This window comes from Aquarana catesbeiana, linkage group LG12, assembly GCF_042186555.1.
Source record: "Aquarana catesbeiana isolate 2022-GZ linkage group LG12, ASM4218655v1, whole genome shotgun sequence".
NCBI lineage: Eukaryota > Metazoa > Chordata > Amphibia > Anura > Ranidae > Aquarana > Aquarana catesbeiana.
Window position 1 is genome coordinate 5,880,973 of NC_133335.1, and position 13,475 is coordinate 5,894,447.

Consider the following 13,475-nt stretch of genomic DNA (forward strand, 5'->3'; position numbering starts at 1 on the left):
CCATTTTTTTTTAAATTTTGGTTCGGGGTTCCCCTGTGGGGAATTCCCATGCCGTTTTTATCAATGAACTTTTATGTGTATTGTCGAACCAACAATTCATATAGCGAGTACTTTTAAATGACTTTTTTTCCTTTGAAATGTAATTTTGCTGTCAGACTGTTCTAAACACGGGAAACATGCGCCCCTTTACAGGCATACTATAGACACCCCCCAGGTACGAAATTTAAAGGAATATTACACTTTTATTGTTTCACTTTAACCATTATTAAAATCACTGCTCCCGAAAAAATGGCCATTTTTAAAACTTTTTTTTGCATTGATACATGTCCCCTGGGGCAGGACCCAGGTCCCCAAACACTTTTTATGACAATACCATGCATATAAGTCTTTAAAATTAGCACTTTTGATTTCTCCCATAGACTTTTAAAGGGTGTTCTGCGGCTTTCGAATTTGCCACGAACACCCCAAATTATTCGCTGTTCGGCGAACTTGCGAAGAGCCGATGTTTGAGACTAGCATGAGTTTGACTTGAACTCAAAGCTCATCCCTACTGGGGACAGTACACTGGGCCTTGGGAGAGTAGATCTTCCTGGATTGGTAACAACCAGGGAGGCTCTATGGCGAGTTCTTTGTGCATAGAGAACCACGGTCTCCTGGGCCAGTGAGGTGCTATGAGAATCAGTGATGTGTTCTCTGTACGCAATTTTCTTATCACCGCTGGTAGTAGTACTGGTGGGAGAAAGGCATAACATTTTTTGAACGTCCACTTTTGTGTTAATGCATCTACCCCGAGTGCTCCATCCTCTCTTCTCAGGGAGAAGAACGCTCAAACTTTCCTGCTTTCTCTCCAAGCAAATAAGTCCACCTGAGGTGTTCCCCATTTTTTTGTAATCTACTCGAATACCTCTTGTTTTAGTACTCAATCGCCTTCTCTCACTTTCTTCCTGCTGAGGAAATCTGCCACTTTGTTTAAATCCCCTTTTAAGTGGACTGCTGATAAAGAGAGTATGTTTTCCACTCCCCAGTTCAAGATTTCTCCTCTTTCTCCAGTTCAAGATTTCCTTTGCTAAAGACCACAGGGCTCTGCTTCTGGTTCCCCCTTGTCTGTTTATGTAGGCGATTACCGATGAGTTGTCGGACCTGACCTGTACATGATGTCCTTTCAACTCTCTCTGGAAGGACTGAAGCGCAAACCATGCTGCCTTCAACTCTTTCCAATTGGACGACCTCGTCCTCTCCTCCTTCTCCCAAGTCCCTTGTATTATTTGGGAGTCTAAATGTGCTCCCCACCCTACGCCGCTTGCGTCTGTGGTTAGGATTTGGGAAATGGGTAGGATCCATAGCCTTCCTTTGTTTATATTTTCCACTCTTCTCCACCACCATAGGGTCTTTTTTACCCTTGCTGGTATTAATACCTGTGTATCCAGTGATTCCTGCTTGTGATCCCATATCCTTAATAGGAACATCTGCAGTGGCCGAAAATGTAGACTTGCCCATTGTACCGCTAGGATTGCAGATGTTAGCAACCCCAGCGTTGACATGATTTTTCTTATTGAACATGGTAGATTGGTCTGTATTCTTTTTATTTCTTTTTGAATTTTTTCTATTTTCTCCTTGGGTAGGAATATTCTTTGTTGCACTGAGTCTATTATATATCCCAAATACTTTATTTGTTGCGTGGGTTGTAGATTGGATTTTTCTACACTTATCAACCAACCTAGACTTTCCAAGAAAGTCCGTGTGTATTTGAGGTTTTCTAGCAATCTCCCGGGAGAGTCTGCAAAAAGGAGAAGGTCGTCTAAATAGGCAATGATGGATATGCCTTTTAGTCGTAATGGTGCCAGAGCTTCTGCCAGAATTTTTGTAAAAATTCTGGGTGAGGAAGAAAGGCCGAAGGGTAGAGCTCGGAATTGAAGGTGTAAGGTTTCTTTTCCTGTTTCTATTGCTAACCTTAGAAACTTCTGACAACTTTGATGTATCGGTATGTGTAGGTACGCATCTTTTAAGTTTAGGGAAACCATATAACAGCTTGGTGGTAACAGAGCCTTCACTCAGTATATGGAATCCATTTTGAATCTTTTGTAAGTTATGGATAGATTTAAAGGCTTGAGGTTGAGGATTGGTCTGACCTTTCCCGAGGGTTTTTGTACTCCAAATATGTGGGAGTAGAAGCCCTGCCCTCTTTCTTCCTTTGGTACCTTGATGATTACACCCTGATTCCTGAGATCCTTTATGGAACTCATTAACCCTCTGGCCTTTTCTCTGTTCTTTGGAAGCTTGGTGGTGTAAAACCTGCTTGGGGGTAATCTTGAGAACTCTAGATAATACCCCTCTCTTATTGTTCTCAAAATAAACTGATTGGAGGATATCCTTTCCCATTACGAGAGGAAGGCCCCCAGTCTTCCTCCCACTGAGACTACTTTGTCATCTGTTTATTTCTGGTTTTCTCAGGAGGACGAAAAATCGCTCCTCCCTTGCCTTTCCCTCTCTGGACCCAAGGTCTTTTCTGGTTCTCCGCCTTGGGTGCAGAAAAACGGGATTTTGTGTCCCCTCTTTGCTTCCTTTTATTCTGGTGTGGCTGACTCCAGGTTGCTTTGCGCTTTCTTTTTGTCCGCTGTACGGTCCAGCACTTTCTCTAACCCTGGCCCAAACAGCAGGTCCCCTGTAAAAGGGATCCCGCAAAGTTTGGCTTTAGATGCGCAGTCACCCTGCCATGTCTTTAGCCATAGGGCCCTTCTTGTAGAGTTGGCTAGTGCCGAAGATCTGGCTGCCATGCGTACCATCTCTGCTGATGCATCCGCGATATACGCGATGCCTCGCAGAAGAGTGGGAAAAGAGGATAAAATCTGCTCCTTTGCAGTTCTTTCCTTGATGTGTGCCTGAATCTGGTTCAACCAGAACTCTACATTTCTGGCCACTACCGTGACTGCCATGGCTGGCTTTAGGCTTCCCACTGTGGAGTCCCATGACTTTTTTAATAGGGAGTCCATCCTCTTATCCATTGCTTCAGATAAGACCCCCATATCCTCAAAAGCTAGATCCGTGTGCCTCGAAACCTGTGAGAAGGCCGCATCTAGCTTTGGGGTTTTGTTCCATACTGATGATTCGTCCTCTGAAAATGGAAACCTTCTTTTTAAGGCTTTAGAAAAGAATGGCTTTCTTTCTGGATCCTGCCATTCTTTCTTAATTGCCTCTATTAGAACTTCATGAACAGGAACAGGAAAATTCTTCTTTTCCTGTTCTCCTAAACCCTCATACATTTGATCATGCAGGGATAAAGGTTTCTTTTCAGTTTGTATACCTAATGTGGTATGAATGGCTCCCAGAAGATGGTCGACCTCTTCTAATGAGAGTTTGTATCGGGAGGGCTTTCTAGAATCCCCTTCCAGGGCTTCACCCTCTGATTCTTGGGAGCCAGATGCTGCACTGTCAGGCTCCTCTTCTGCCTCCTCACTAGGGGCTGCTGAAGGGCCTGCACTAGTGGAGGATAGTGTTTGTATTTTTGGTAGTGCCATTTGTACTGAAGGAGGAGCAGTCTGCAGCTGTGGGATCTGAAACCCTTCAAAGAAGGTTTTAAAGGATTCAAAGGTACTAGACAGTTCCTTAACAGATGCCGCTAAATCACTGCCCTGCTCAGTGGAATGTTCCTGTACTAGTTTGTTAATACATTCCTTACATAATGCTTTCCCCCAGGAATCTTTAAGTGTATTTTTACAAGAAGGGCACCTCCTCTTTGAGATGTGAGAGGGCCTGGTTTTGTCTGTTTTCTGAAAAGACATAAAAAAGAAAAACCCCACAGTATTAACACTACCATAATCCTTTCCTGCAAAACTGCAGGTGCACAGCAATTTCGTGTGGGCTTACCTCACCAGGGGCCCCATGAACCACCCTCTGACACCAGAGGAACCTTTACCTACCCCCCCTTTATCCATGTACTCCCTGGGGGCGTGGGTTCAGGCCAGGGGAGTTCCACCCTAGGTTCCCCTTACCTTACCATGACTGGAGCTGGTCTCTGCTGGAGCTGCAGTCTGGTCCCTTCCTTCTGCGTCCGACATTATGGTGTCACCACCGGAGACTTTGCTGTCTCTACAGCATGTGCGGCCCCTCTCCAGCCCATGCCTGGCTCCTTTTCATGATTCGTGGGTGGAACCGGAAGCCGCGAACCTGGAAGTACACGCCCCTTTCGCCGGACATGACGTCACCCGCCACTGGCATCGTGCGGTCTCAATACCTGGCGTGATTTACACTGCCAGTGCTACACGCTGCTTGAGGGTATGGGACGGCTGACATGCACCTCCTGCTACCGCGCTCAGTACTGAAAAGGAGCCCCCCCGACCTCCGCCTGCACTCAGGAATGTGGGGGTGACAAATTTTCTTCCAGGTTAGTTTTTTCCCCCTGGTCTGCCCAAGGAGCCTCTGCTCCCTTTTAGGACATCTGCCTGAGCCTCCTGACTCTCCTGGCTTGGTTCCACTGGTGTCTCCCCTCTGCAGGAAACACAAATAACTGAGGAGCCAGCAGGGGAGGAGGAAATTTATAAGAAGGCTGGCGTGGTGTTTCCTAGGGAGGAGCCAAGGTCTCTCAGGTGGCTGTCCTGAAAGACGATTAGGGGAAAAATAAAGTAGATATATTATTGATCTTTTACTCCCTTTTCTTTTAACAGAAAAATAAATAAAAAAATTTATAAACCTAAAAATTGCTCAACCTTAAAAAATACTGAAATAATCAACACAAACAATATTTTGCAGAAGAACACCAAGCAGTCGCTGTGGGATGGTTTGGCGGCCACAGAGGTGGTGAAGATGAAATCTTTGGATAAAACAGAAAGGACGGTTCTGTACATGGGCACCATCATCTATGAATTGAGCATGTGCTTTGTCTCACTGTCCTATATCATGACACTGCAGATTACCCAGGAGAGGAGGAAAACCAGAGAGCTGATGAGGATGATGGGACTTAAGGATCTGGCGTTTTGGTGAGTGGCGTTGGTCAACCCAAATAAGTATATTCTTGGTAGGGATTCTTTATGGAAGATACATAGCTCAGGTAGGGTGCCAATAGTGTGGGAGGTGGGGCAGTGACACAGTGGTGGCGCTACTGACTTTCAAAAGTTCAGGAAGATCGGGGGGTCACAAGCATGCCTGCCTTTCTGTTGGCGGATAAAATGGCCCCCATTGGTTGGAGATTTCCATTCTTAGATCTCCAGTATGGTGTCATCATCTTGTATTTCAGGTTGTCTTGGGGGTTGCTGTACATCGTCAGTGCCATCATCATCGCCACCCTCATGGCTCTGGTTGCCACCACTTATGTGTTTGTGCAAAGTTCCTTTGGTGTTATCTTTTTGCTCTTCAGCCTCTACGGCGTTGCAACGGTAAGTCTGGACGATGTGTTTTCGTAAATGAAAGCCATATTTTTATCACCCTCCTAGTTAGGTTGCTAGTAGTATTGAGGTAAATTTAGTTGTTGGCTCTCCTGTAACCAGTGGAGCGAAGTTTAATTGCTTTTGGCTGTTTTGGGTTCTGCTGGTTGTAGGTTTGGCTGCTTCCCCTTGATTTTTGGTGGGTTCCAGAATTTAGTGGGTTGAAAGAAGCAGGCCCTTTAACTTGACCAGTAGGTGGGTGAGGTATGTAAAAATAGGCTGGGCCCTAGAACAGCAGGGTCCTTGTCCTTTGGGAGAAGACCCAGCCTGAGGGTTGTGGCCCTATTGTCACTTAGTGAAAGTTTGCAGGGGGCTACAGGGGTCCCAGCTCAATGAGAGCTTAGGGACCTGTGTCTGATGATGCTGAGAGTAGTTTGGAGGAAGTCTGCAGAGGATCTGGTCTGGAGGCTCACAGTACAGAAGCCGTCTAGTACTGCAGGAAAGCATTCAAATACCCAGGACACAGTGAGTACAGGCCTGAGCGAGATCCTAGAGACTGCCCTTGTTAACTCTTGGAGAGACTGCTTAAGGTTGTAGGCTCAGATTTGCTCCTTCATTTGAGTCCACTGAGGGGTTTCACCCTGAAGAGTCCGTCATAGTCAGAGAATGTCCTCCATTATACTTTTCACCAAATTTAGGTAGGGTAGTGTGCGGATTGAACCTTGGGATACTCCAAATTTAGTATCCCAAGGCTCACCCTGGACCCTAGCCAAGTTTAGCTACAAAAGACATGCAACCAATCACTGACATTTCATAGAAGCTTTAACATGTCAATGTCTTTTCAAAAATAATTTTCAAAATTCTGATGAGAAGGTCGTGGAACTTCCTATTATAGTGTAACAACACTGTCTCAGTCACCCTGCATTGTCACAAGGGATTCCAGTGGAGACTACAAGCGGACATGTCAATACACACTACACAGGCATAGTCAAGTGTTGTCACCATCAGGAAATCCTCTGAAACGCCACGCCGCCATCCCTGGAGTGCATGTAGACAGGAAGTGGCTGGAGATCTCCAGGGCTCAGACCAAATTACATATCATCTAGTTTACATCACTAGGGTTTCATGAGGGATCCTTACCATATGGGGGGCATTATAGACAGGAGGTATATGGAGGTAGTTTTCCTCTGCAGCTCTTTTTTTATGAACCGAATCCAACCTCATTGATCTTTTACCCACTCAGGTCTGTTTTAACTGCATGTTGAGCGCCCTCTTCAGGAAGCACCGCCTGGCAGCGATTCTTGGGTTTTTCATCACTCTCTTCCTAGCCGCGTTGGGCCTCCTTCCACTGGTGAACGCCATACCCAAATCTCTGGAAGCTTTTCTGAGCATTTTCCACCCCTTCTCCTTCGCCGCCGGGATGGTGGAGGTAATCATTTATTTTTGGGAGCTGTTTGTGGAGCTTACACAGGGCTGAGCAATATCACCCCACCCCTAGTCAGACACCAAGCACCAGTGCAGTCATATGACAGGAAGGGGGAGGAAGTGGTATGGTCAACAATACCTGGACCTACTGATCTTCTTTATTTGGCAGCTGAATGGAACCGAGGAGGCGTGAAGGAATGATTCTTCAGGGGCGGGCATTAATGTGAACCTGTTGTCCTGCACTTCACTGCATGGATAAATCATCAGTTAGGTTTAAATACACTTCAGAAAGTATACTCAAACACTTTGAAAGTGTATTTGGCATGGAATCTCATATTGTTGGTGTGAGATGTGCCCATTAATTATGGCTTCTCTGTGTTTTTAGAGCCTGCACATGGAAAATGATCTTCAAGGGGCCTTCTTCTCAGACATCGGTGGTGACTCCTCCCACATACTCTCCAGCGCCATCTACCTGACTCTGGATTCAGTACTTTATATCATTCTCACTCTCTATTTCGACAAGATTATTCCAGGTGATGACAAATAGCTGATATTTATTTATTGGTCAATAACAAAATGTGTCAACAAAGTGTCAAGTGGTGCACAGGGGTGGGAATGTCAGTTGTGTCCAAGCCTCAAACATAAGTATGGAAGCTATTGCATTGACTTGTCTTGGTCACTGTGATGTCTGTCTTATGATGTAATTATATACACGCTGGTCTAAAAGCCTCAACCAAAGTAACTCTAAAGCTGTCTTTATTTTATCATCATGGCCTTAACCAGACTTGACTTTTTTTCATGGCAGATAAACACGGAGTGAGACACAACCCGCTGTTCTGCCTGAGCCCTTCATTCTGGTCAAAAAAGAAGATGACCCCTGTACCGCTAGGAGAAGGAGAGCACATAGAAGAGGACTCGGGGGACTATGCAGAAAAAGTTCCCATTGAGTTACTGGGAAAAGAAGCGATCAGGTACTGATGTTCGAGGTGAAGTCTCCACTTCTGTCCATTATAGAAGTCACACCCAGTAAGCACCTTAAATTAAAGAGAGCCCATGGCTTGTTGACACAGACCCCAAATATTATTTTTAGCAATGATCCAGGATGGGGGCACCTTTTCATTTCAACATGATGTTATATATTTGAATTGCCATGGAAGGGGCCATATTGCCCATTATACAATACCTTGAAAAAGTATTCATACACCATTGAAATTTTACACATTTTGTCATCTTACTACCAGAAACATAAATGTATTTGGAGTCGTACTAGTGTGAATGGAGCAGTTTAGCCTTTGCGAGCTATTTCATTCATGGCAAGGAAGAGGTCCTTTGTTACCCAAGATATGTGATTTGGCCATGCTAATAAGCTTTCTGTTGAATTATGTGGAGCCGCTTTCTCAACCTTTTTACCCCAGAGAAACCTAGAAATAATTTTGTAGGCCTCGGGGAACCCCTGCTATAAATAATTATTTGGTGGTCATTGGAAAGAATGCTCCACACCGGTGGTCAGAGTTGCAAAACACAGCTAAAAAGATCATTGGGGCCATGGGTTTGGTTCAGTTGAGTGGTGTTGGCTATGGAACTATGCAGGCACCATCAGTTGGGAGGTCAACCAATGAATACTCAAGGAACCCCTGAAAACTGGTTTAGATTAGTTTATGTAAAATGTTCATTTTAGTATTGGGAACTGTAACAAAACTTCCCACACTCCGCTTGAGTGCTTTCGTCATATACCGCTTCCTCCCAGTCTGAATATAGATATCAGATATTCCAACCGCTCCCAACAACAAAACTAGACAATACTTGTTTGGTTGCTGAACATGGACTGTTTATTCAATACATAACTGGAGACGTATCATAACACGGAGTGGCACCGTGGATACACCAAAACTATAAACCTGTGCCGCGTCCTACAAATTCGTGTTCAAAAAGCAAGAGGGAGGGACTTTTGGACTTTTTAGGCACAACTACAGCATTGATCTATAAAAAAGTTTTTTTTATTCAATTAGAAAAATATGTAACAACAAAAATTGATTAAAAACCACAAATCATGTATATATATGGAGGCGATAGCTATACAACACAATCTAAATATAAAGTCTTTCGGACATCTGGATAACCATCCCAAGTAGCAATCAGTCTGAGAAGATGGCTAGATAGCAAATCCGCAGTCCATTAATTCATAACATGTAGGTATTCAATGCTTGACATGTTTCGCGTGTCATCACGCTTCTTCAAAAGCGAACCAGTATATTATTGTGGCTATCAAAATACATAACAAGTACATGATTAGTATATAGAACCATAAAAACTGGTATCTATAATGACACCGCATATTATAATCTCAGAAACATTCCTGCTGATTCAGACAGTGCAGAAAGAGGTGATGAAAGGCTACCATGGGGGCGTGCACAACATAATCTTCAATAGTAGCTGAAGGACGTAACATAATGAAGAGGTTGTTCATAAAATGGGGTAAGGAAGGAGAGGAGAAGGGCGCGAAACAGAGGGGGGGTCAAGGGGGGGGAGGGGAAGAGGGGAGGGGAAAGAGTGGGGGGGGGAGAAAATGAGGGGGAAGGAAGGAGAGGAAAAGTTGGGGGGGGAATTAGGAGGAAGAAATAAAGGGAAAGGAGCCAGGGGAATGTTGTATATGCAGAAAGTACTTACATCTTAAACGTGTTTAAAATCATGAAAAAATGGCCCACAGGTCAGGAAGAACCGGAAAACCGGCAATGTAATATATCCATACACGTTAGGATGGATATGTACTGGTACTATCTCCTACACAGACCTACTCATAAAAAGAAAAACAAATGGCTTAAAAAACTAATAATTATATTGATCGATAATTATAGAATACTGGTGAGGTGGCCATGGCCATAATGCAAAGCACTCACCAGCAATACTTTGGGGATGTTTTAGATGTGTCACTGTGTTTTGTGTGTATATAGGTCCCACAAACAAGCTCAGGTAGTAGTCTGTATTTAAACACAAGTGCCGACTGGCACAGTATCTTATTGGGTAGTTTAGTTAGTGTTGCTTTAACCTAGAATGCCAGGAAACACAAGAGAAAGGATCAGCTTGAATAAATAGGATGAAATAAGATCTAAACCCGCAGTAAATCCCCAATATGTGGATTTACTGCGGGTTTAGATCTTATTTCATCCTATTTATTCAAGCTGATCCTTTCTCTTGTGTTTCCTGGCATTCTAGGTTAAAGCAACACTAACTAAACTACCCAATAAGATACTGTGCCAGTCGGCACTTGTGTTTAAATACAGACTACTACCTGAGCTTGTTTGTGGGACCTATATACACACAAAACAAAGTGACACATCTAAAACATCCCCAAAGTAATGCTGGTGAGTGCTTTGCATTATGGCCATGGCCACCTCACCAGTATTCTATAATTATCGATCAATATAATTATTAGTTTTTTAAGCCATTTGTTTTTCTTTTTAGGAGTAGGTCTGTGTAGGAGATAGTACCAGTACATATCCATCCCGACGTGTATGGATATATTACATTGCCGGTTTTCCGGTTCTTCCTGACCTGTGGGCCATTTTTTTCATGATTTTAAACACATTTAAGATGTAAGTACTTTCTGCATATACAACATTCCCCTGGCTCCTTTCCCTTTATTTCTTCCTCCTAATTCCTCCCCCCCCTTCCCCCCCCCCCCCTTTTCCTCTCCTTCTTCCCCCTCATTTTCTTTCCCCCCCCACTCTTTCCCCTCCCCTCTTCCCCTCCCCCCCTTGACCCCCCCTCTGTTCCGCACCCTTCTCCTCTCCTTCCTTCCCCCATTTTATGAACAACCTCTTCATTATGTTACGTCCTTCAGCTACTATTGAAGATTATGTTGTGCATGCCCCCATGGTAGCCTTTCATCACCTCTTTGGTCTGCGCACCTATCTCTGCACTGTCCGAATCAGCAGGAATGTTTCTGAGATTATAATATGCGGTGTCATTATAGATACCGGTTTTTATGGTTCTATATACTAATCATGTACTTGTTATGTTATGTATTTTGATAGCCACAATAATATACTGGTTCGCTTTTGAAGAAGGGTGATGACACGCGAAACATGTCAAGCATTGAATACCTACATGTTATGAATTAATGGACTGCGGATTTGCTATCTAGCCATCTTCTCAGACCGATTGCTACTTGGGATGGTTATCCAGATGTCCGAAAGACTTTATATTTAGATGGTGTTGTATAGCTATCGCCTCCATATATATATACATGATTTGTGGTTTTTAATCAATTTTTGTTGTTACATATTTTTCTAATTGAATTAAAAAAAAACTTTTTTATAGATCAATGTTGTAGTTGTGCCTAAAAAGTCCAAAAGTCCCTCCCTCTTGCTTGCTTTTTGAACATGGACTGTTTATTAGAACAAGAATACAGTCTTGTATACAGTTGAAGAGGAGGTCCCCCCTCCTGCTCATATTACTCTAACAATACACATGTAACCAGAAACCTAATTAACATGAGCTAGTTATCTAATCATTTATCCAGACTTGGTGACTCAGAGATATGATCTTTTAGGGTAGACTTCCAGTCTCCTAACTCAACTTACAATACACATAAGTATAAACACATCCCCCAATAGTTTGCTAGGAGACAAAGGTATGTTAATGAGCACAATAAAATATTGGGTGAAAGACCCAGGCTTTCCAGATCTCATTAATCAGCATTCCTTTCACATCTGTCCACTGAGTCCCAAGCTGGCAGAGACCATCATGGCCTCCTTAATAATGTCCTTTTGCATTACATAACAGAATGTATTTCTAAATGCTTGTAGCTCCCTCAAATGAAAGGGCCCATAGTCGGTAGGCAAGAGGCTAGCATTCAGTCCCCTCCAAAAGCCTCTGTCCCGGGTGAGTCTGTCACAGGAACTAGCTCTGTATAGTGGTTTTGGCCCTGAAACTATGGAGGCATCGTCAGCTGGGAGGTCAACCAGCCACAGCTCAAGGAACCCCTAGAAATCTCTGGAGGAACCCTAGTTGAGAATGGTTGATATAAATTGTGAATTTTGGTATCGGGAGCTAGCTTTGTAGAGTGGTGTTGGCCCTGGAACTATGGAGGCACCATAAGTTGGGAGGTCAACCAGCCACAGCTCAAGAAACCCATAGAAAGCTCTGGAGGAACCCTGGTTGAGACTGGATGGTGTAAATTGTGAATTGTAGTATCGGGAGCTAACTCTGTAGAGTGGTGTTGGCTCTGGAAGTATGGAGGCACCATCAGTGGTCAACCAATGACTGGAAGTATGGAGGTCAACCAATGACTGCTCTAGAAACCTCTGGAGGAACCCTGGTTGAGAATGGTTGATGTAATATATGAATTTTAGTATCAGATCAAAGAACATGTCCTTGGACTGGTTTTATGTAATTTCCTCTAAATCGACATCTTCTCCCTTCATACAGGATAAGTAATGTCAAGAAAATGTACAGCGGCAAGGACAAAACGACAGAGGCGCTACGAGGTGATCCAATTTCTAAAATGTTCACTTCTCTTGTCTGTAAATCCACAATCCTGGAAAGAAAATATTTCCTATTAGAGATGTGCACAACAGAGAAAGATTTGTGTGTTAAGTTAATTAGTTTATTTCCTCATATTCATAATAATGTTGGAATGGTTTGTTTTCAGAATTTGTTTCGTATACATTCCGTTTTGTATGTTCGTTATTTTCAAATTGTTTCGAAATGAACTTGAAGATGAATTTGAATTTGAAGTGGAACATACTGCAATAAATACAATAAGATTTAAAAGTGAAAAAATATGACAATTTCTACATAGGCTGCTTTATAGGAATTGAAAAAATAGATTAGAATAGAATAGAAAATAATAGAATATTTTATTCGGTGTAATTCTATTTTATTTTTTTCTGTTCTATTCTATTTCATTCTTTCCTATTCTATCCTTTTATTTTCCGTTCTATTCTAATCTATTCTTTTCTATTCTGTCTTATTCTATTATTTTCTTTTCTATTCTATAAAACAGCCTAAGTAGGAATCATCATCTTATTTCTCTTTTATAACTTACTGTATTTATTGCAATATGTCTCCATTTCAAATTCAAATTCAAATTTATTTTTTCATTTGAAATTTGGATAATTAGTTTATAATTTATTTCATAAAGTTTTTAATTTATTTGGGATTTATTGAAATTTGTTAATACTGTGATTCATAAACTCTGAATGTTGTGAAGCTGAATTCTTCTTAATATACATTTCCCTTAATTTAAGGCAGAGGATAGGCTGTCTGTCCTGAGGAATTCCTATTTAGAAGACAGTGGGCATACAAACATTCACAGCCAATACTGAATTTTAATGAACACACTGTATGTAATAATTAAAAAGATTAAGGGGTGTATTTATAAAAATAAAAATAAAAAAAATTCTGTATGAACATCTCAGGCATTCTCTCAGCTGTCACGAATAATCCCCATATATTGACAAAGATGTTTATTCTTATATTCGCCAGCTCCATCTAGTGGCCATGATGTGATATTTCCACGATTGAGGTATTACAGAAAAATACCGCATTGTAGCCAGTAGATGGAGTTGATGATCATTGGAAACACACATATTAGGCAAATTATGGGGACTATTTGTTATAGCTGTAAGAAAGCTTAAGGTATTTTTTTTTTTTTTTTATTAATAGGATAAGTATATGTATACTTTCAAA

The 13,475-nt window shown here is 42.4% G+C and overlaps 2 protein-coding genes across 4 annotated transcripts in view; both read left to right on the forward strand.

The window, feature by feature from the left end:
- Window positions 1-13,475, forward strand: part of LOC141113854 (ABC-type organic anion transporter ABCA8-like) — a 233,996-nt gene that overhangs the window by 170,263 nt on the left and 50,258 nt on the right. The window lies entirely within an intron of this gene.
- The window catches only part of LOC141113853 (cholesterol transporter ABCA5-like), a 106,536-nt gene that overhangs the window by 42,803 nt on the left and 50,258 nt on the right, over window positions 1-13,475 (forward strand). For all 3 annotated transcript variants that reach the window (XM_073607177.1, XM_073607176.1, XM_073607178.1), the window contains 6 exons: window positions 4,747-4,973; window positions 5,231-5,369; window positions 6,601-6,786; window positions 7,168-7,315; window positions 7,588-7,753; window positions 12,213-12,271. In XM_073607177.1, coding sequence (XP_073463278.1) covers window positions 4,747-4,973; window positions 5,231-5,369; window positions 6,601-6,786; window positions 7,168-7,315; window positions 7,588-7,753; window positions 12,213-12,271 — 925 coding nt within the window. The remainder of the gene's footprint in view (window positions 1-4,746; window positions 4,974-5,230; window positions 5,370-6,600; window positions 6,787-7,167; window positions 7,316-7,587; window positions 7,754-12,212; window positions 12,272-13,475) is intronic.